A 24,438-nucleotide genomic window follows, 5' to 3' on the forward strand; every position below is an offset into this window, starting at 1 on the left:
ATGAACAAAATTTACATTTTAAATTCTTATAGTTCTACTTTGAAACATTGTGGAAAATTATCTATTATTATTAGCTGCAGCACAAATTTATATAGAAAAACAACACTATCATGGAAGTGGAAATAACAACAATCATATATCAGACATCTGCTATTAACAACACTATCATGGAAGTGGAAATAACAACAATCATATATCAGGCATCTGCTATTAACAACACTATCATGGAAGTGGAAATAACAACAATCATATATCAGGCATCTGCTATTAACAACACTATCATGGAAGTGGAAATAACAACAATCATATATCAGGCATCTGCTATTAACAACACTATCATGGAAGTGGAAATAACAACAATCATATATCAGGCATCTGCTATTAACAACACTATCATGAAAGTGGAAATAACAACAATCATATATCAGGCATCTGCTATTAACAACACTATCATGGAAGTGGAAATAACAACAATCATATATCAGGCATCTGCTATTAACAACACTATCATGGAAGTGGAAATAACAACAATCATATATCAGGCATCTGCTATTTGCACAGTTTGTGTTAAGGTAAAGGATGACATGAAGGAAACATTTTATTTATGTACAATTACATAAACATTTGAAATTTGTAAAATCTACTTACAGTTGTTAGATCACGAACTTTAGCTGGGGCATTAAGACCTTCATTCATGTTGAATACCACACATACAACAGCATAAGATACCATGAATATCTAGTAAACATAATCATAATAGTCAATATTACAAACTGTTTATACACATGTGTCAGATACTGGCACAACTGATTATTTGATACTTTTATTTTTTGTTACAATCTTAATCATTGGTTTAATAAATAATGAATGTTTAATATCACATTCTTTCTTTTCATTATAATTATTACATCAATTAATACTATTTTACTTAAAGTCTCCCAAAACTGGACACCCTTTGGCTGGCAAAATATGTCTGGGTTTACAGAAATTCTGATATTCCAAATGTATTTTTAAAGGTAAAACAGAATTTGGAACTTTTGACCTCAATTCTGGTTTTGGTTTAAGGTAATCAGAGACTAGAGACTAAGTTGATTGTATTCAAATTAAATGAAGAATAAAATAATTTATAATATTGTAACAATATAAATAATTGTATTTTATATCTGATACTGACATATTGTAGTTGTACTACTGTATATTAGATCCACATTTTTGTAATACCTTGGAGGAAGATTATAGGTTCTTAACTTCAAATCAAGTGAGCAAGCTTTTTGATTTCAGTGCTGATATTGTAACAAGGCCAAAAGACAAAGTATACATTGAAACTAACAGAAGCTCAGAAGAAGGCATGTATATTGAATATTGACGGCAAAACTAATCTCTATTAATAAAAATTAAATACACCAATAAAATTTACCCGTTGTATCACATGGTAAATTGGTTGACCACCAAAGTCCCAGATATTCATAACAAACTTGTTGCTATCCACTTTAGAGTCACCACCTTCTCTTGCAGAGCGAAGTTTGCTTACAAATTTGTTCAAGAACCCTTTAGGAATTTCTGGTTTTTCTTCATACACTGGTTCTGTTGTGATAAAATATATAACACATACAACAACTTGCATTAGGTCTAAATTGTGATTACCAACTATAACTTTTTTATTTAAAGAAAAAGTATTTCCAATGCAATATTTTTCTTTCTTTCTTTCTTTCTTTCTTTTATTCAATTTTTCACACTTCAAAAATAATACAAGTTATGTGAAACATTAAGGTAATCAAACTAATTTAAACAAAATATCCTTTCCAATCAATAGTTTAGTGATGAGTTTATTTATAACCACATTGTACTGCAAGTTGAATAGATTACACAGAAGTGTCATATAATATACAAATATTAGTATTAACTGTCAAAGTAACTTGCAAGATAATATATGTTTATTAGCAGACACTGATGATTATGATTAAATTTCCGCTCCTTTAATCATTTCAATATTTAGCACTTTAGTCTTTATTTCTGATATCATTAATATGTATGAACAGCACAATCAAACACATTTCAAAATAAATATTTACCCTCTTTTTGTGGACTTGGCATTGGATTTGAACTTGTTGATGTTTCAGCAAATTTTGCTTCCTGTTTTGATGTTGATGCTCCTGTGGGGTTTTTCTCTTCCTCGTGTCTACTTTCTGAAAAATGTGAAAAGATTATGCTATCTTGTTATAAATAGCATAATGTATTAACATTTATCATTATGCTTTATAATCAAATTAACTTGGCAAGAACAAAGGTTAGTGTAATGAATCATTTGTTGCTGATTCCAACCTGATCCAATTTGCCATCATCATCATTATAATATGTGCATCTTTTGCATTCTCTATTTAAATTCAAATGTGACAGAAGTAATCACAGCAAAATGCTGTATAAACCTCTCTTTCCACTTCTATATTAAATTTATTTTAAAAATCTCCTTTGTACCAATTTTTATATTGACTGGTATTTTGTGCCTTTTATATTTATACTTTTAAATTTATTTTACAGCAGATTACTGAATTGAATTTAATTACAATCTTTTACCAGATTTTGTTTCCTGCTTTGATGCTCCTGCTCTTAGTGTGTATCCTTTTGTATGGCGTGGACTTTTCAACATTTGTTTAACTGTGACATCAGTGACAGCATCCTGATACATGTCTAAAGCTTTTAAATTAAAAAATGTTAATAAAATCATGTATATATTATTTTATTTCTTACACAGTTACATTGGTTTTTAAAAGCATAGAAACTTTGAAACCATTTTTATGATGTTGTTGCAATAATTTAAAAACTAATTTATCCTCAAATTGAATTTAAATAACTTGTATGTTTATATGGTAGTGGTTTTCTCCATGCATTTATGAAATATCAAAGTCATTTGTGTGCAAGAACTAGTCGCAAATTGTCACCCAAATATTAAACCTAGAGTGTCTATTAAATTGATTTACAATGACATGAGAACAACAATTATTTGGTAAAAAAATAAAAAACAAGTTGTGACATGACAGTGCATGAGTCAGGGTGAATTTTAAATTTGGAGTAGAGTTGTGGCTTGGTGGTTATGATGCTTGGCTACCAATTCAAGGGTCCTGGGTTCAAGTCCTGTCATAAGTCAAGATTTGTTCTACTGACTCCACTCCCAAAGACTTGTAATAAGACTTTGTTTATGTAGAGCATTTTGTGTATGTTTGTCTTGTGAACATTGCTACCTTTAAGAAGGATAGTGAATTAATTCGCTTATGGTTCTCCTTGGCAATTTGCCTAAATAATCAAAAAAAAATAAATAAATCATCTATTTTGGTTGCAGCATGTATCTGAATAAAGTGAATACTTACAAATATCCTGCGTTGTTTCTTTAAGCATTTCTTTGTTACTGGGATCTGGTGTACACACCGTTGTTTTAACCATTGCATCTGTTATTACATGCAATGGATTAAATCTATGACAAAATGATATTATATAATTCAGAAAAGAATGTTTGCATTGATAATCTAGAGAAACAAACAAATTTAATGGTATATTCCAATCACATTGTTTTTACATTACATATAATCTTATTTTAAACCCTCAACATACACAGAACACTAATCTAAAAAAAGGGCTAATTTAGATTATTTATGTTTAGATCATAAGGATCCCAATGAAAATAAGATATTTAAGCTATTTTGGCTAGCTATGTGTATGGGTGACTGGAATACAAGCTTTGCTGGTCACTCTCATCAATATTTGCTATGTATTTTGATATTTTTTTATGTTAAAATAAATTTAAATTATTCAGGAAAAATGTTTCAAATGTCTGATCCCTGATCCTACAGTAACAACTGTATGTAACAGTTTAAGTGGTTAAATGTAATAATTGATATAAAGTATGCTTACTCTTTTCTTAAAAGAGAATTGATAGTAGAAGTTTTTCCAACATTCTCAAGTCCTACAAAAATAGTTCTTCCTTGATTAAACTCTGTTTGTCCTTCTTCAAGTGCATTTTGAAATGCTTTCACCGCATCAGGTCCTCGTGCCAATATCTCCTCTGGAACATGCACATCTTAAAAACAAAATATAAGGTACAATAATTATTGTATAACTTCCTGATTGTTTGTATACTACTGGATAGCAATTAATACTCTTTATAAAATTGAACAGTTTAATATGCACTAAGAATGTCTTATGAATACCTCAATCATTACTTGAAATTAATTAAGGTCATAATAGCAGAGTACAAAGATTAAGGTATAATCTCTATAGAATAAAATACTTCAGCAATTCGTCACAAAAAACAGATGACTGATTTTCATCAAATGCAACAATTGGTTTGATAAATATGTGGTACTAATAAGGTATATGCCAACACTTAAGCTTATAAGCCGATGCTCACAAATGCGACCAAAATTTAGATTTAGACATTTCTGCATATTCAAAAGTTTTTTCATTTATTATTATAAACACACAGAATATTGTTACAAAGCCTTTAAGAACCTTATAAATGATTTCAGTAATTCTGAAGGCTATCTTACGGTTTTATTTACTTACTTTCAATTTTATCAGCCACATCTATTTCCTCAGCTTTCCTGAGAGCTGCAACAAGTTCTGAACGCATGGACTTCTTAGTAACCTTAGCCTGCCATGCATCCAACATGTCATAAGTATTTTGGGCTAGGTTATCTCCTTTAAATAAATCTATTTCTTCTTGTGTCATTCCAAGATTAGCTGCTATTAGTTCCCATTTATTGTAGGCGTTAGTGGCAATGTATAATAATTCTTTAGTTGTAATATCTAAATAAAATAAGATATATATATTATACTGTTTATAAAATATTCTAATAAATCCTAAAATATTAGTATTTTGTTTGTTTGATTCCACCTACCCTTCTCAATTTCTAGATCTAAATTACCCAAATGTAATTTTGTGAAATGTTGACTTTGTCTATAGTTGTTTTATAATTTGTAAATAAAATAATAGTTCAATCATGCTAAACTCCTTTTTATTTCTTAAATGTAAAATAATATTTAAATCATTTTTACAAGCAGTTTATTTTATAGATATTGTGAATACCAAACTTCTCCATAGCAAATAGAACAAAAAGATACCTAATGTTATAGACCAAGATTAATCTTTTTAATCCTTTTTTTATTGGAAACAATAGCCCTATTGTGGGGCATTGAAATTGAAGAATATTCATACCTGACGATGTCATTTCGATGTAAGGTAAAGGTCCACCTAAACAAGTAAAATAAATGTGTATATCAAGCTTTTCAGTGCAGTTTAGAATTACAGATTGGAAATTATATAAAGGACAAACATATTTTTCAATTACCTTTGGGACCAACATATAGATATTTATAACAGAATTAGTAACACACGAAATGGAAAACAGGATAAAATGCACAACTGAAACCATATTACACATTGGCATGCCATGAAGTACCGTACGCCTTGTGTTAGATAACAAACCTAACGCTGCGAGTCTGAACATACCCTGTACCAACTGTGTTGAGATGAGCCGCTATTTGAATCAATCTACTTTTTTTTTTATAAATCATATTTTTTAATTTGTTTGACTATATGACTGACTACAAATACTACAGGATAAAAAGTGATCATTAATTCTATTTTTAGAAGTTCATGCTTTTATTTGCAGCACAATGTGTTTTTTAACTTACCATTCAAAATTGCAAGTATTTCTGTTTTCTTCTGTTCACCATTGTATTTATCGCACACATTTTCATTATAGATATCAGATGCACACTCTCCATTCTGACAATCAAAGTGTTTGTGATTTAAAATAACAATATTAGCAATTCTAGTTATAAGCATAAGTTCTGATAAATCCCTCAGCTACTCTTTTAAAAAAAAAATTAAAATTCAGCTTAATTTCATAATTTGCAAGAACATACTAAACCAAAAGATAAGCCAAACTAAATAATACTAATATGTGAAATAACCCTGGCCATTAAAAAAAATCAAATTATGACAGACTAAATAAATATATTTCATAATAGGCAAATTCTAGATATTTCAAAGGTCAATAACTTTACTTTTGTCAATATCTTAAAAAAATATGCCACTGGACTAAATCTACTTCCACTCAGTGTGATTTTATGCATTAAAATCACTAAACCCATTTGCCACGATATTTTTCCCAGGGTGTCGGACACGTTAATTCAAAGCATGATGTGAAATCAGCTGAAATAAAATATTTATGGGGTTTTTTGGCCAAAATCATTATTTTCATAAGCCATATAATAACCACACATGCCATTAGATCTAAACTAATTAAATAAATGCTCTGAAAGAATTTGAACAAAATAAATCATTTTTGGACTAAATCATGTAGCTTACTAATAGTCCAAAAGTAACCTGCAACTGAAATAAATGTTAATGATGAGCAACTGAGAAGATAAATTTAATATCAAATGATATGTCAACAACTATAATTTAAAGAAATATAGAACAAATACTTATGTAGTTTCATTATTTATATTATATGTATTTAATTATATAACATATACTTCAGTATACAGTTAAATATGAGACTAAAAGTAAAAATAATGGAAGCATGCTGTTTAAACAATTCAATTTAGATTTACAATTTAACAATACAATGTGAATACTGTAATGGAAAAATAAAAAAGAAATGTTAATCACTATAAATATATACTATATTCATTTTAATATTTCTGTAATTAATCATTCCATCAAAAAAATATACAGGAACATGTGAGAAGGTGGATGGGCAATAGACTGCTCGAGGGTCAGACAAGAAGAAAATAGCCTGTAATATTTTCAATGATAGTTCTCCTGAGGACGATCAAAGCATATTGATCGAAACGTCGAGAAACTCAACAGTTTTTTTCAGAACTAATATACATGGTGTACCGCAAACTTGATATCAACAGATACTAATAAACCTTTTTGTTTCTATTTGTTATATTTTATATAACTTTAAAAAAAAAAAGAATAGAACTAAACTTTATTATTAAAATAATTGCATTACAGTACTTAATAACAAACTAACCTTATCTTTCTTGCAAATGTCCATACGTCCTTCCTTTATGAAGAACACAAAGGCATTTTTGTGCTCTTCATAAGTAAGGTTTTTTTGTGCAATTATATGCAGAGCGTTGTCTCCATTCTTGAAAAAAGTGATAAAAAAAACAATGTGCACAAGCTGTACTAATACTGTGAATATAATATTTTGATTGTACATACAACCCTTTAGTAAAAACTCTCCAATTTCATTTACGAAACATGGATGATTTATAAATAATATAATCAAAACCTACTGAATGTTTACCATTATACTTATCTATCATTTAATTGATTATATTGATTGATTATATTTACTGAATACAAAAAGAGCATATTTATTTAGCAAGATATCTGGAGAGAAAAAACCTTTTCATTTAAAGGACATAGTTCTTTAGTGAAATTTCAATATACTTTGCAAATTGCAGACGATAAAAATGGTATACTTGGATATCAGTTATAATACTTTATGATTGATTCAGCTTAGAATTTTATTCATTATAATGCTATACAAAAGCTTCTTGTCAGCTTTTTAAACTATTTTACATCAAATCTTTTTGAATCAAAATATAAAATATTTGGTTTTATCTCAATATCTCTATGGTTTTATATACTTTTTGCTTTAAGATTCTAGAAATAGGTTGGTGAATTTACAGTGGAATCAATAATACCTACAATAATAGTCTGGTACCAGCCAGGTACAGATATAAGAAGTTTGCATAGAGTGTGGTACACAAATAGAATGAACTAATTTGAGGATAACAAATATAGGCCTAAAGAACATTTAACATTCAGGCTTGAATGGTGGTAGCTGATCAACTTGGATTATAATATGGTAAAAAAAAATCTAGATTATTCTGTCCTAGTGATGGAGCGAAAGGGTGAGGGGGTAGGTGCAGCAAATAGTATAATCCTCACAGTATTGTGTAATACCTGCATACACTGTGATATTTACAATACGATGCAATAATACATGCATAATTATATGAAATTACTAGATAGACTGTGTATACAACTTACTGTGTTTTGCTGGTTCACATTAGAACCAGCATCAACTAATGTCATACAGCATGCAGTTTGACCATTGGCTGCAGCTAGCAAGAGTGGTGAATATCCGTCCTAAAAAAATAGATTATAATATGTCATACAACAAACCTCTTTAGCAATGCACAGTAGAAGCATGACCATTAATAATTGTGGTGCAATTTAAAGTATTTTAATATATATATTGTTAGATTATTTAATTTAATCATGATCATAATAAAAAGTTTACCCAGTGAAGATATGCATTATTGAATATTTTGAATGTTAAATGTTCTTTAGGCCTATATTTATAATTTTTTAAAAAATAAACATATTTTAATGTTTATTGTGCAAACATGATGTTTTTCACCGCTATTATATTGTAACTTTCTATATATTTTGGTATTAATATGTTATATGTAATATAAATAATCAAAACACATATGACCATTGTAAAACTTTTGATGAAGTTTTATAAATTGCACTAAATGAATCAATGGTTAAAAATGTCTAAAATGGCATTTCAACTAAGTATTAAATAGGCTGTGTACATCATAAGTTAACAGTTTTTAGTCTCATTGAGCTTTATACTGTAGCCCCATGATTTGGTAGACTGCAATTGTATTTTAAGAACAACACAAAAATATAAATACAATTGAAATTTTAATTAAGATAATTTACATTGGCAAATCTCACTCTGAATACATTTAACCATTTCACATTAAACATCACTGTGGTTAAAGACCTACTTGACAAACAATACATTATATGGACACATTTAATATTAAAAACTCATTATAATCCAGCATTTGAGCAGAGAAATATTATTGAGAAAGGTTTTCATTTAATTTTCTCCCTGTCACTTTATTCAAGCTGTGACAATTGTATTTATCATGGCTCTGCACAACCATTAACAAACATCAGAATGGTTGTCAATATTATAATTATTAATAAAGGACAATATGAAAACGATCTGATCCCATCATAATGCACTTTTATATGATGATCTAGCGAACTCAAGTAGAATAATATAGGTGGTTTCTTGTGTCTTGTGTTGGAAGGCATTGGATAATAAGACACAAAAAGGTGTACAAGGGTGTCTTTAGCTATGATTGACACGCTGCACTATCATAGACGGGTAGATGTTATTGTGTATTAAATAGTTTAAAAAAGAGATGATAGCATTCGGTTTATTCTATTAAAAAAAGTGGTAGGTTATATAGGTTATACGATAATGTTACTATTGTAGTTTTAATGGAATGAAACTATGTTATGGAATGAATCTACAAAGGCATGTATTATGCGCTGTTTAAACACTGTCATGTTGGATAAGGTATTCAGATTAAGGTGTATGTATATTCAGATGGGTAGTGTAAATCCCATATTATTTTTTTTTAAAGTGGAGCTCCACCCAGAAAATTGCTATTTTTCATATATTTCAACTATTCTTTAAAAATATCATCCCTCATACTTCATATTTTTTTGAAATTTTTTTCAATGAGTATGATTTTCTTGAAAGTCACGCCTTTTTGCGTTTTGGGGGGATACCTTGTAATTTCCTATTCTTTTACATGCAAAAGGGGGGTATATTTGAATATTCCTAAAAAATTAATGTCTTCACTAAAAAAAAAATGTAAAATGTTTTTATATGTAATTTTTCCAGATCTTTTTATTTCTGGTATTGTTATTGCGTATACATTGCGCAATTTCGCGTAAATAGACACTTTCCCCCGTTGGGTCCAATTGGGTTTTTTACTTTTCTAGGGAGTATGATCACGTGACATTTCTCACGACATTTTTCACACTGCAGCTGGCGATCTGTTATTGTCGCGATGTTATTTTTGACGGGCGAAAAGTATAGTAAAACATTCTGGATGTGACCCTATCATGTTTCACAGTGTAATAAGTGATTATGAGATTATTACTAAAATGTCAAATTTAACAACATTTGAGAAAGACGTGGCTATATATTCAATAAAGCTAGGCCTAGGCCTACTACTAGAGTCTAGGTATGTAACGATGCTGCTTGGCCTCTAGCTGGCTGCCTGATAGCCTTACAGCAGTGAAGTTTGTTCTGGCACCCAATCTCGGCCTAGGCCTACCCATGGGCCATGATAGGGTGCCTGAATAGTTGCTTTTCAGTCAGACATAAGCTTCCACATCTGTTACTATTCTTTACTATTCTGAGCAATACCAGTCTTGTTTTGTAGAGAATTTTGTGTTTCACAATTCTTAATGTGCGAGAAAACCCAGGAACGATAAATGGGACGAAACGACCAAGCATTTTCGAACCCATGACTACAGTCCTACCTAGACATGAATTCAAGCCTGAGCAGACGATTTAGCTAGGCCTAGCTTAAAATTAATAAGCAATTTGATTAAGATTATTATGCTGTTGTTGTACAGTGCAAATCATGATGTTACATATAAATTATGCTGACATTTTTATCGGAAATATTACTTGGGCCTAAACAAATCGTATTAATTGTGTGTATACTATAAACAGGGAGTTGTAAAAATTATTTTACAACTCCCATGGTATAAAATTGATTCGCCATTTTCCAACACATAATTTGAGACATTTCATCAACGCGTTCACCGGCGACTAAAACGCGTCAGTCGCTAAGTGTAACGCGTTTTGCAACGTATTGTAAACTAATAACCCCTAAGTTACTGAAAAAGTGTAATGTAGTAAATAACACTATTTTCTGACCGATTTTTTAGAAATTAGTTTTTGGAAAATATTTCCATATCTTCCCTGTTTTTTGTATGTAATCACTTTCAATTAAACATACTTAAACATAATATAAGCTGAGAAAGTCTGAGTGTAGCTCCACTTTAAGCAATTTAATAAATTATAGAAACTACTAATTCATTTTGTTTCAGTTTTATTTAGAAACATATGTTTGATGTTCTTCTGAATTCAGTTTTGTGAGCATAAAATAATATCATGACTTGTTTTTGTATGCAATGTGTGACAATGCTCTATTAACACACGTACCCAATTAATGAAAAGGGCGTTGCAAACTACAGAAAGCCACTAATCTCTTCTCTGTATTGACATCATGCTCTTATACGCTTTCATGGTTTTATACTTTATGCACTTTGTCATTCTCTTATACACGATGTTAAATGCACTAGGGTTAGCACTGTCTTTTTTTCTCTTTTCTGGCTTGAACCAGCACTTTTGTTCATTCATTCAATGACATGATTAAGTTAATCCTCCTTTTTTTGTCATTGTTGTATATCGTTATCCATATAATATTAAAATAAAGACCAAAAATCATTAATTCACAACAAGACACAATTCAAAACGCAATATTTGTTATTGTTCTAAATATTGCATCTTTATAATCTGTTTAAATTGTTATTATCCAATGTAATTCTCCCCTTTTCTTTCTTTTTATCCATGTATAATAATGTGTATATAAAACATTAAAAACAGCTGTAATTATTTAAAAAAAGCATTATATAATATAAACATTAAAAAGGTGTTAGCATTATAGGAATGCTAAATTTTTGAAGTCATTGATAATCAACTTAAATAGTATCCAGAAGTTTTTGCACACTGGCTGAATATTTAATTCAGATGGTATCATATATCATGTATAGTATAGAGTCGGGGCCTGTCATCACAATCACCATGGATATGTGACTTAGTAACACATATTATTTTCCTTTTTAATATATATATTATTTTAACTTTGAAAGAATCAAATGGAGCTCAGGAGGCCATGCTTTATTTATAATACAAAAAAAAAAGGATTTTATCTCTGTCCACAGCTTTACAGACTGACACGTCTCAAACTTTTGGGATTCATTAAAAAATAAAAGATAGAACCTTGATAATATAAGTTATAATATAATAATAATAATAAAATCATTTTTGTAATAGAGCTTGTTCATAAACATAATGTGTGCATAAAACATATGCAAAATAAAATCTAAAAATGACCACAAAAGATACAACAGGAAAAATTGATTAATAGATTAATACAATTTAAAGAAGTTAATAATAACACATACATGTAAATATTTTTTTTCATACTCTATAAAGAGTTGTAAAATAATTCTGCAATATCGTTGATATGAATAAATTATTTGATTTGTTTTCTTAATAGTTAATAGTAATTTATAAATTCATTTCATTTCAAGTAACATTTATTATTCTTTAAAATAAAACGTTAACATTTGACAAAAATAATTGATTGAAATAAATAATAAATATACTTCTGCTTAAAAAAAAAAAACTTTTATCAAATTTTTAAAAAATGCTAAAAAGAAGAGGCTAAAGCTCTAGAAGTTATACATCAAATGGATTACTCAAAATTGACACTTGTGGTAGGCAAGCCAAGTACAATAAATGTAAAAAATTGTGTGTAATGAAAACAAAAAGAACAAAAAGACAGAACAAAACACACACAAACAAAAAAACAAACAAACAGGAAGCATAAAGACAATAAATGGTAATTATTGTAATTTAGTATAGCCATGGGGCAGAGGAGATGAAAAACGGCCAACAATAATCATTTAAAATATACAGTAACTAGAAATTGCGAGACGCCGTTAGCGCCTGTTGAAAAATACAATAACAAAGCTATAAAACCTACACTAATTAAGAGCCATTGTCTGTAAGAATCAAAGAAATATCAAAAATAGTGGCAGACTAAAAAAAATGGATTTCTTTCAAATTTTGCACATGGTTATATATGTGTTGAGAGAAATCAAATATGAAGTATTTTTTATTTCACACATGTATTTCCATGGCAACGGCCAAATTTGAGTTTATGCAGTTTGTTAGTTTGTTTTTTTTATGAAAGATGCAGAATATTATATTTTTACAAATTTATATCTATTTTTTATAATGGAAAAAAGGGATTTTATATATTTAAACACATTACAGCCTCTAATAGTATACCTATATTCATGATGGATTATTTATACTCTATAGTGCATTATATCGGACGCTTAATGATCTCCTAGTTTTTTTTCACAGCATTACTTGCGTGGATATCATAATACATTGCATATTTTGAACTATCATTCGCGATTATAATCTTAATTAGAGTAAGAACCAATCATTTAATGATAATCCATTTCGCGTATACGAAAGATGATACCTGTAGTACTTTCACTTTCCAAAAATTAAGAGCGTATCAAAAGGGCTGGTTTGGGATTCATCTGAATCTTTTTTTTTTTTTTTGGTCTTTTGTGTTCGTCCCACTTTTATTATCATACTCTGTTATAAATATTATATTTTTTAAGCATATTTTTTCCTTTCGTTTAAATCTAACAATGTTAAAAGTAATAAAAACATTGCATTCGTTATTTTACATAAAAATTGATTAAAAACGTACTTTTGACAGTTGTCATTATTCTATAAAGCTCGTGTTCGGGTAGAGAGGCTATAAACTCAGGGGAGGAATATAAAATACCCTCCCTTTTCATCAAGACAAAAATGAATGAGATGAGTAAGAAGAATGCAAAAGTTTGAAAAATAAGGTATTTAGAATGGATAGCATGGAATGATCTATTTAATGAAAACCGTAAGGTTTGAGTCCATACACTGTGCAAGTCCAAAATAGTATTTTGGCTCTGTGTGTATGTGAGACGCTTCATACCCGGATGTAAAACTTCGAAACCGGAACAGTTTGCTTGATATGTAGATTTTTCTTAACCTTTAGACCACTGGGGTTTTTATGGTATTTTTCAACTTCGATTGGATAGCGAATCTTTTTCATCCTCGTCGTATTACAGAGGAGCATAGATATATGTTTATAACTATCAAAACGTACTAAAAAAGTCTAACAGTTTTTCTGTTACGTTAGCTCATTTTTGTTCAGCTTTGATAAAGTTACATGCGTTTTCATATTTGATTAAATTGGAAAGTTCCGTTTTGTATACGTTCCATATTGTTTGTGAAACATTTTCTTCCTTTAATAAATTATTATAGGTAAAACATGACTTATTAATACAAAAATAGAAAATAGTTCATTTATGAGTTTGCAGTTAGTATTCCCTGTAACAATGTTTTATATCCAACTGGAAAATTGATGGCATGTTTCGTTTGCAGGGAAACACGTTACAATCATCAAACTTTCTCCAGACTGGTTGGATTGTTTTACAAAGAAATATCATATGTTTTCATTTTCTATTTTAGTTTTACCTTTTTTGCATAGGTCAGTTTCCACTATCTTCCATAATTTCAGCTTCCACTATCTTCCATAATTTCAGCTTTACACTACATGCTAGAATTCTGTGCAACAGCTTGAAATTAAATCATCATTTAATTCATCTGAATCTTATCAACATTTTTCATTTTTCCCTTTCATCCGCCGCCACCCACCGCTTCCCCCACTGCCAATGGGGAGGAGGAGCCGGTTTGATCCTCTCTGAATCCATCTGGCCTCCACATCGTACCGATGTGTGAAGTTTATGAGCGTCATCCATGAAGATTCTTTAAATTCGAAGTCATCTCCCAAAATTTTGGGTATTCTAAAGTTAAAGTATTTTCCCGTTTTTCCATTTACATTTCACTAAATAAAAGTGTGATGTAAGATTCGCGACAGCATGACATATTACCCAATTCTCCTTTTTATAAGACGTGACATATTAAATACATTCTAATATAAAGTTTTTTGGTGGAGAGTAGTCCTACAATGTTAATTATCATTGGACATTTTATACACAAAAGCATCTCATAAATGATCGGTTCACCTCCACGGCCTGAAAGTTCTCATTTGGGACGAGAAAGTAAAGCCCAGAACAAAAGTTTTATATGCATTTTCAAATATATTTCGTTATTCGAGTACGACTGTTTATATTGGTCAGAAGAAAAGATTGATGCATTTAAACAATATTTAACAAGGCCATATACATGGCTGCAGTTGCGTGCTAAAATTTGAGTTAGTGTTTACCAACCGACCGACTGACCATCTGACCGACCGACATAGTTAGCTGTAGAGTCGCGTTGTACACGTCTACTAAAAAGGTTTGGGAGAATTAACACATTAGTTTAATTCAACCTAAACCCCATTGACTGGCAGTCAATTTGACTATTTTTTGCTTTAAATTAATTTAAAATGACTTATTCAACAAAGAACTGTTTAAGAATTATTTATTCAGGAAGACAATATATCTTTCAGAGAAAATCAGTTTTGTGTTCCGATAGTCATCATCGGTCGGTGGGTTACAATAGCTGTGTAAAATAATAACACAGTGTTCTCTCGAAAATTAGAATACTATATCCGTCAGACGTCTTCTAACTTTATATAAAAAAATCTTCGGGGAGGATTACATTTTCTAAAACACGAAATTGTCTCACACATTATACGATATGGATGTCAATAGACAATTCAAAGAACATTTAACAAAAATGAGAAAATATTTCAGACGACTTTATTCATTTCATCTTTATATATCGTATACGCGAAATGGATTGTCATTTAAATGATTCTTACTCTAATTAACATTTATTATAATCGCGAATGAAAGTTCAAAATATGCAATGCATTGTGATATTCACGCAAGTAATGCAGTAAAAAAAAAAAGAGAATGTCCCGAATAAAACCAGATAACTAGGAGATCATTACGTGTTAGCAGATATTCAATATGCAGATAATCCATCATGATGGTATACTGGAGGTTGTAATGTGTTTAAATATATAAAATCCTTATTTTCCATGATAAAAATTAGAAATAAATTAGAAAAGTATTCTGCCACTTGCATTTAAAAAAAAGAGGCAATAAACTAACAAAACTCATCAGGTTTCGTATTATAATCTTATATTTAATTCAGTGAGGTACAGTTCAAATTGTTCGATAAAAATATGACAGGTGAGGGCGCACTTTATTATATGGAATATTGTATTTGAACATTTTTAAACATATATCTATAAGTATTTTAGTTTATACTTTGGTTTTCTTTATATGTTATGTATTTTATTATATAATTTATTGTAAACTATACTTAAATTATTGTATAAACTGTTAATGTCATAGGTTTTATAGCTTTGTTATTGTATTATTTAACTGGCGGTAACGGCATCTCATAATTCATATGAATTTTCATTCATATTCATATTCATATTCGTACGCATTTGCTGTACACAATAATACGACATGAGGCGGTTATAAATTGGGTATAAAAGTCTAATTTTCTCAAGACGCAACATCAAGAAATGTTATTACCAATATACATAGGACCTACGGATGAAATTTTGTTAGGGTAAGTTCTTATACCATGGTGAGGGTGATTTTTGACCAGACTAATATCACAAATAAAAATTTGAAGTTGCATAAAAACACAAGAAACGTTTTATTACATATATGTAGATTTAGTCATAATAAATATAATATAGAAAATAGAATATCGCAAATGAATAATCAACAATTGTAATTAATCATTCAATATATCTGAAGAAAGAACAATGATTAATTTTAAAATGTCGAGCGGCGTTTTTTGTAAGAAATATTTCTTGTTTAATGTAATTTAAAATATGAAATCAAAAGAGCAATAGATTAGAATGTTACAAACTGTGTAGATCTACTCTCCTTGAATTGTACAATAGAAATGAGTTCTGTATTTTAGCAGTAAGTAGCTGAATGAACTTAATGATCCACACGGTGAATACAGGCATACTGCAATTATACTGATTTTACATGTGTGACAATCATGATTACAATGTTGTTGTGATGACTAACCTATCTAGAAGAACCTTTTGAGAAGAGTTAACGAGCTAGATAAGATAGATAAGGGTTAAGATACTTCAGTTCAGTAGAATAAATAATACACCTATAAGGTTGTATCAATGATTATAGGTCTATGCCCCTGAAAATTAAAAATCAAGAACATTTAACTGATACATTTAATCAACTGCAGGTGGTGCCAACTTTACCACCATTCACCTGATATTAAGCACCAAAATGGCAAAATGTATGTAAGCTAAAAAGGAAGAAGAGCAACATTTTAGGTTCAAGTAGTAATTAGTGGTTCAGTCTATAATACTACACTATATTATTTAGTAGCAACTTCAATAGCAATATGCCTCTATTAAAACAAAAACCATCTCCGACGACCCAAATAGTTCGATGTAGCCTGCCATACAGTATTGCCTTAAATTTAGTAATCGCTTTTTTAAATTGCCAGTTTGACTGTTCGATGCAATCAGTCTGTAGGCTCAAACAGTCACAGGTTGTCTAATTAATAAGTAGTTTATTGCACTTGTTTATCAAAAAAGAGAAACAGAAATATTGCTTATTAAATTAAATAAATTCAAGAATCAATATGAAACAATGTTAAATGATTAAGGCACAATTTATAAATTATTCAAAACGACAGAAACACATCCAAACGTGTTATATGGCAATCCGCTGAAATGCATTTGAGAAAGGCTGGTTGGAAGCTGGCCGTTTGAGACTGTATATTCCGTTTGGTAGTTGACTGTATGGCTGACTGCAGTACATACATTATGATCGCGATATAAATAAAATTAATTTTATTTATTTATTTAAAAATTGGTATCAAATATACAAATATTTTGTTCACGTAATCCTGGGGATTCTCCACCACAACAACATCCCCGGATTACATGAACAATGCTTTGTATTTTGATATCAATTTTTACAGTTTGTGATTAATTAAATTTATTTTATTCAAATCGCAAAATCAAATTCCATGTGTTCAATACTGGCCATTACTCAAGCTTCCAAGAGACGGTACTGTGTCGAGCACATATTTTCTCGCTCAACTTCAGCCATTTTTTTAAATGGTGGGAAATCCAAGAATTACGTGAACAAAATGTTTGTATATTTTGATATCGAATTTTAAATAAATTCAAATCGCGAACATGATGTGCATACTGTAAAAAAGAAAGCCAAATGAAGGTAAGTTATTATGATACAAGATGCTATAGGACAAGCCAATTGTCTGCAGATAACAACAAGCAAAAGCAAAGCTGTGATATTATTGTGTTAGTTAGTGATTATGGGTACCTATTTGGCTGTATAATTGTGCCATTTCTTATAAAGTATCATGCATCATGTTAATAAGTTACAATACAAATCCGAGTGAATATTCCACTTGTTATGTACATGGATGATGCTTTATTGTCTGAAAGAATTACTAAAAAGAAAGTCCAAATGTTTACCAATTCTATTTGCGAATAAGGACCATGGGTTACTCCTTAGGCCAGCTACTTCAAAAACATGATTCATACGTCAATGTTTATTAAGCAAAGGGAAACTGTCTGAATACTTCCACTATCGTAATAAGGTTAACCGTATAGGCTAAATCTCTTTGCAATTTCTACCCCAGAAATGTTGATCAGCTTTTCCAAAGTGACAAGTGTTCCATGGTGACGTCGTACCAAACACCTATCAACCTTGATGGTGTTCACTCATCGTTTACAAATATCGGCAATAACTTCTGCAAAGGTGACAAGCAGGAATTGAATGTATGAGTGTATAAACCTGTGTCTGTGTTTGAAGATCTCAATCCTGTGTGTCACTATGGTCATGAAAGCCATGTTACAGATTCATTCATTATTTCACCTACTGTAAAGTAGAACCAAAATAAAACCGAAAACAATTCGGATGCACCAAAGGTGTATTAACAATTAATGCTCTTAAGTTTCATTATTGAAAAAAATGGTTTGAAGACACTGCTAATAATATGGAGAGCCGTGTCATGCTGCTTGATTATAAAAAGATTTTCAACCTAATTGATCACAACGTCTTAGTCGAAAAACTTCGCACATTTATAGATGTAGATGAAATATTTAGTCAAAATTGACCATCATCTATTGTCCTTGGCATCACTTAATGGAGGGGTTATCGTCTATTTTAAATTAATGATTTACCAGTGTATATTCCACTTGTTATGTACATGCATGATGCTTTATTGACCAAATGTTTACCGATTCTATTTGCGAATGCGAACAATAAAATGATCTTTAACAAAAAGAAAATAGTCAAGATATACTGGTCAGTTGTAAGCATAAAAAAAATGATTAGATACACAAATCGGACTATCGCAAAGGTTCAAAATTTGATGTTAACAAAGATGGCAGCCATTTTTTTAAAATACTAGTAACCGCTTGTCGTAGACAGCTGTATTTGGTGTCAAATTATTCAAAATGTTTTTGTTTGTTAAGTATCAGCTGCTGCTTTTACGGATTTTTTTGAGTTCTTTTTCAACTTTCATAAGTCCTTGATTGTGTGTCGATAATGTTGAAATTTTCTTTGCTGCATTGATCTAGGCAATTCCTATTGTTGATAATATGTTTGTATTTATGTGAATTTTTATCCCTACCCATATGTTCTTGAATCCTTGTCTTTAGATAGACGATCAAAAGGAATGAACAAATTAGATAATATTGGTGCTAGTGGCGAACCCATACTTACACCATAGATTTGTTGATAATAATATGCATTATCATTGTAAACGAAATGAGTGGTTGAATTAATTTGCTTAAATGCTTTGTTATTATAGTTATATGTTCCTATTCAAGAGATGATTGGTCTTGTTTTTGGTGATCCATCACTGTCAAAGTCCATGTGAGTTTTGGTATTAAAACCATAATAATCTTGCGGGTGCGAACATTTTGGGTAGATATTTTTTAGGTCGCTTCATCTAACTCGCCTGTTTTGTACTAGTTTCGCAAGAATTGTTGTAAAGATCCCTCTCTTTTGATTCTAGAGTCTAATACATGGAGTTTTGTAAATTTTGTTGGGTCGTCAATAATTCTGTACATTGCTCGATAATCATAATGTTAACTTTGGCGCCTTTATTCGTTCTAATTATAATAATATCTTTGTTTTTCTTTAAACCAATTGAGGTCTTAATCGTGTCCATGTCCTTTCTTGATGGTTTGTAGGTATTATTAAACATGTGTGTGCAATCTTCTGCTTTGTTGTTATCAATAATTTCTTGTAGCATTTTATAACCGATCAATTTAAAGCAAGCAAATTACTGTTTTGTTTTAAGATAGAAGGCCTATTGTACATTGTATTGTATATTGTATGGACAAAAAAATGCATTTTGAAAAACAATTGTTTTTTTTCCTGCCAAATTGCAGGCCATATTGGATTCTGTCATGACGATGTCATTGTATTGACTTGATTCATCAACTACTATGAGATGTAAAAAGTAAACCTCTGCTAATTTTAATCATCATAACACAACTCCAAGTAACAAACCGTGAATTGGTTTTCCATATCTCCTATATATAGGAGTGAGTGAGTGGACATTTGTATATTGTAAACAATGTACTACTACAGTAATGGATTTAATATTTCATATGAAAGAAACAAAAAACATGCAGTGTAACCTACTACTACAAGAAATACTTTGCCTTATCAACGACCAAATAACCTACAATTCAAATACTAAATAGAAATGTTATAGTTGATATCATGTAAAAAGTCAAGAAAAATATGCATTATGCCTGCAGAAATGCAGTGCAACCTACTACATAAGACCAAAAAATGTGTACAATTCAAATACTAAAATGGTGCTATCCTGTACATAAATGCACAAGTCAGATTTAATAATTTAACAAATTTATAAAAAAAGAGACAGCAGGTACCAATCCTCTGGTCATGTTGATATCTTTACCCCAACCCCATCATTCATAGACACAGTATCATGAATGCTGATAATACTATTGATTGACAGTAAGTAAATTTATGTGAACCAAAAGATTATTTCTTAATAGGTGTTACTGCCGAAAATAAGAAAAAATATGAAGGTATTAACAAGTAGCCTCTATACCGTAATAAAATAATTACATAGGAATGCATTTTGTGCAATTCTGTTTGAGGAACAAGCATTTCAATCTAAAATTAATAAGTACAAAATTTAGGATTCTGATCATGAATGCGATTACAAAAATTAATTTATGACTTACATTATTTTGTTGGTCCACTGCTGCTGCCATGTCTACCAATGTTTGGCAGACATCGACGTGACCATTTGCTGCACCCTCATGCAATGCTGTATTGCCAATCTATTTAACATTTAAAAAATATATATGTTAGAAAAATGCACATATTTTTGTTAATAAGAAAAAAACAAAACAACAAGAATCTTTTTACAATAATATATCACAGTTGAATAAAAGTATATCTCAAATTAGTAAGTGTACTTGCCCAAGGGCAAGTTTCAATTATAGTTTAAAACACAGTACAATTGCAATCAAGTAAAGTTTGATACCTCATTAATACCCCATGCTCTCCCTAATTGTGGCCATTTTTATTCACCATATGTATGGATGCATGCAATAACAAAAAACAGACAAACATACAAAAAGTGGTGAATTTCCATCCCCATTGACCACAATATTGGATCAAAGATGTTGGATAATGTTGAAGCTACATATAACATTCCTAGTACAATTGGGTTATATTTGATACCCTGTATGTATAGATGCATGCAATGGGAAAAATGTATAATTATAAACAAACTCTCTATTAGGCCTATAATAAAGATGTTATGGTTATATGGTATTAAAGTCCCTTTGAACATGATGCATTTGAGGAATGTGAACAATTCAGATAAAATTAAAAAGGAGTACTAGAAGAGCAAATGTTAAAATTAGTTGTATCAAGTTAGAAAATGAAATTGAAAAAGTTGCCAAACAATTATATAGAGGGTACAAACCATCAGATAGAAGGCCTGACATTTAGAAAAAAATCTGGGTATCAGTATCTTTTTCATTTGCAATGCAATTATTGTTTTAAGAAATCTTTAGTATTAATTCAAATATTTAAATGTTAACATAATGAAGAATCAAGTTCAATAACTTTGTCACCTTGACTAAAAGCAGGTCACATATACTACCATACTTTTAATTTCCAGCCCTATGTGAGTATGATCATACTGATGCAGCCATACTACTGTACCCACTGCACCACAAAATATAAACAGTGTGTATATTTGAATGATTTCCAGCCCTATAAGTGATTATGACCATACTGCTGTAGTATAGGAACCCCTACCACTGTACCTACTACACCACATAAAATATAAACAGTGATTATGATCATACTGCTGTAGTATAGGACTACCACTGTACCTACTACACCACATAAAATATAAATAGTGATTATGACCTACTGCTGTAGCTATAGGCCTACCCCTGTACGTACTACACCACACAAAATATAAACAGTGTGTATGATCATACTGCTGTTACGCATACTCTAATAATCTTAAGATAATGAAGCCTAGTGTATAGCTACAAATGAATATCAATATATTATCTACAATTGTAACTCAAAGTATTGATATGGATTGGCATAGTAAGGTCCTGGTCAAATTAATTTACACAATTATTATTTAAAGATTATTTTAAGGCACTGTAATCAATAACTATTTAAAAGAGTACCCATGGGACTACAGAGGTGATTACTGAGTAATAATTGCATGTAATAAGTTTGTTTGTCCCAATATTTAGTCTGTCCATTTGTCTGTAGTCTATCCAATTTTTTTGTAAATTAAATCAAGCAAATTGACCAATCACAATGTGATGGATTATCTGAACTGTTGCTTGTTATTGGTCAACTCACTTGCATAGCGCCTACATTGTGTTGACAACCAAAGCTTTAGTAAACCAAGTTTTATTTCTGGTTGACTTACTACTGTATGTTTGATAGGCTTTATAACAGTTTCATGTATCATCATCTACTTCAAAGCAAAGAACTGATAACACAAGAATCTCCTGTTCTTCAATTTGCATTTAAAACACAGTATGGGTGGCTCACAATGGCGCCACCAATTAGCTTCTATCCCACAATGCCTTTCGAAATTGTTACGCGCTTCGGACGAACAGGAGATTCTTGTGTTATAAGTTCTTTGATCAAATGTACAATAGTATAGAAATATACCAATTTATTTGTATTTTAGTTATTATGGTTTTTTTTAGGCTTCATCATTCAAATGTATTTATTCTGAATTAATTTGAATGTTAATGTAAGAGGCTGAATGTAATGACAAAGAGAGTATTATTGTTTTACAGTAGAATACTATAAGTATAAAATTGTTAGTCATAAATGAATATATATGATGGAAAGAAAGACATTTTAAAAATCCTAAATTTTTGGTAAAGGGTGGATGAGTAGAATGTATGACTGACCGATTCTAAGAGGTCTCTGTTGACTATTAATTTACAATAGAAATGAAAATACTGACAATGATTAGTACTACTATTTAGTATTAGCTGTTGCTGTTAATTTACAATAAAACCTACTAGTGACTTTATGACAGGACGGTAGACAAAGGGGGACGGTAGATGAAAGGATACGGTAGTCTACACAAAATATTAATCTGCGCATGCTTATGCACAGTATACTGAGCATACTCTGTTCTGTTCATTATCGGGAATTATATTTGGTTGATTTAACATTCAATCCAATGGACGGAGTAAAGTTCATTGCGTCATTTTGAAACCTTGCAACAATAAAAAATGGCTGATCAGTACGCAAAGGGAATACACATTGTAGTTTTTCATTTTTAGTTAAACTTAATTAAAACATCATATTTTGTCATTAATGTATATTATAATATGTGGTGGCTGTGAATTCAATTTTTCATTTTCATTTCATTTATTTATTCGACACAAGCGGTCCAGGGGTTGCGACAGCAACAGAGCGCCATAACACATTTGTGTCCGCAACCCCTGTAACATACAACTTAATACAATTTAAATTCAATTCAATAACATTTATTCAATAATGGTAAGACAAGAAAAACAAGCATCCTCGTAAGCTAAATAAATAAAGTTTGAATTTAAAAGAATGTATAAACAAATATTAAGCTTTACAAAATCATTAAAGTTGATCTTTTTATATTGTGATTTTCAAATAGTATACTGTTGACATTATTGCTTATACTTGAATGAATGCTATAAAGTAAGCATTGATAATCTGTCATTGTTCTAAAGTATGAAAAACATTAAATAACTATACTAACACCAACATTACAGTGGGTAGATTTATATTTAAACGATTTTGCTTTGTTATTGTCTTATAATGATGAAGAAGATGAATAAATATAACAATGATAGAAGATGGAATCATTTTAATTATACTACAGACTGTGCAGACTGGTGCTCACTGCTGTTACCTATTTAATAAAGCATTCCATAATAATAACAATGCTTACATTTTGTAATCATTCCTGATGATGATCAAATAAAGATCGAAACGTTGAATCATGGCTTGCCTCTCGTTATTTGGAGTCAGTTTTATACTATGTTGTATTTATTATTATTTAAATAGATGATTAACAAGGCTATATACATGGCTGCAGTCAAATGCGCAAATTTGAGTTAGTGTTTACCGACCGATCTACTGACCGACAT

The 24,438-nt window shown here is 30.2% G+C and overlaps 1 protein-coding gene across 1 annotated transcript; it reads right to left on the minus strand.

The window, feature by feature from the left end:
* Positions 1-1,311: 1,311 nt before the first annotated feature.
* On the minus strand, positions 1,312-24,438 carry LOC144835483 (uncharacterized). Its single transcript, XM_078690567.1, has 12 exons — positions 24,433-24,438; positions 20,986-21,084; positions 8,075-8,173; positions 7,044-7,160; positions 5,689-5,782; positions 5,210-5,245; positions 4,558-4,785; positions 3,907-4,072; positions 3,366-3,469; positions 2,575-2,694; positions 2,073-2,186; positions 1,312-1,584 (listed from the first exon to the last, which is right to left on the minus strand). Exons 1-12 carry the CDS (start codon positions 24,436-24,438, stop codon positions 1,385-1,387), a joined length of 1,383 nt encoding a protein of 460 aa, XP_078546693.1. The 3' UTR covers positions 1,312-1,384.

Source organism: Antedon bifida, chromosome 2 (assembly GCF_963402885.1).
Source record: "Antedon bifida chromosome 2, ecAntBifi1.1, whole genome shotgun sequence".
In the NCBI taxonomy this organism is placed as follows: domain Eukaryota; kingdom Metazoa; phylum Echinodermata; class Crinoidea; order Comatulida; family Antedonidae; genus Antedon; species Antedon bifida.

What these genes read in the sequence shown, in the direction of transcription:
- LOC144835483 (XM_078690567.1), bottom strand. An exon ending in AATTCTCTTTTAAGAAAAGA is followed by an intron (nt 3,470 to 3,906) that starts GTAAGCATACTT and finishes ATTTTGTCATAG; the next exon opens with ATTTAATCCATTGCATGTAA. An exon ending in AAAGCAGGAAACAAAATCTG is followed by an intron (nt 2,187 to 2,574) that starts GTAAAAGATTGT and finishes CACATTTTTCAG; the next exon opens with AAAGTAGACACGAGGAAGAG.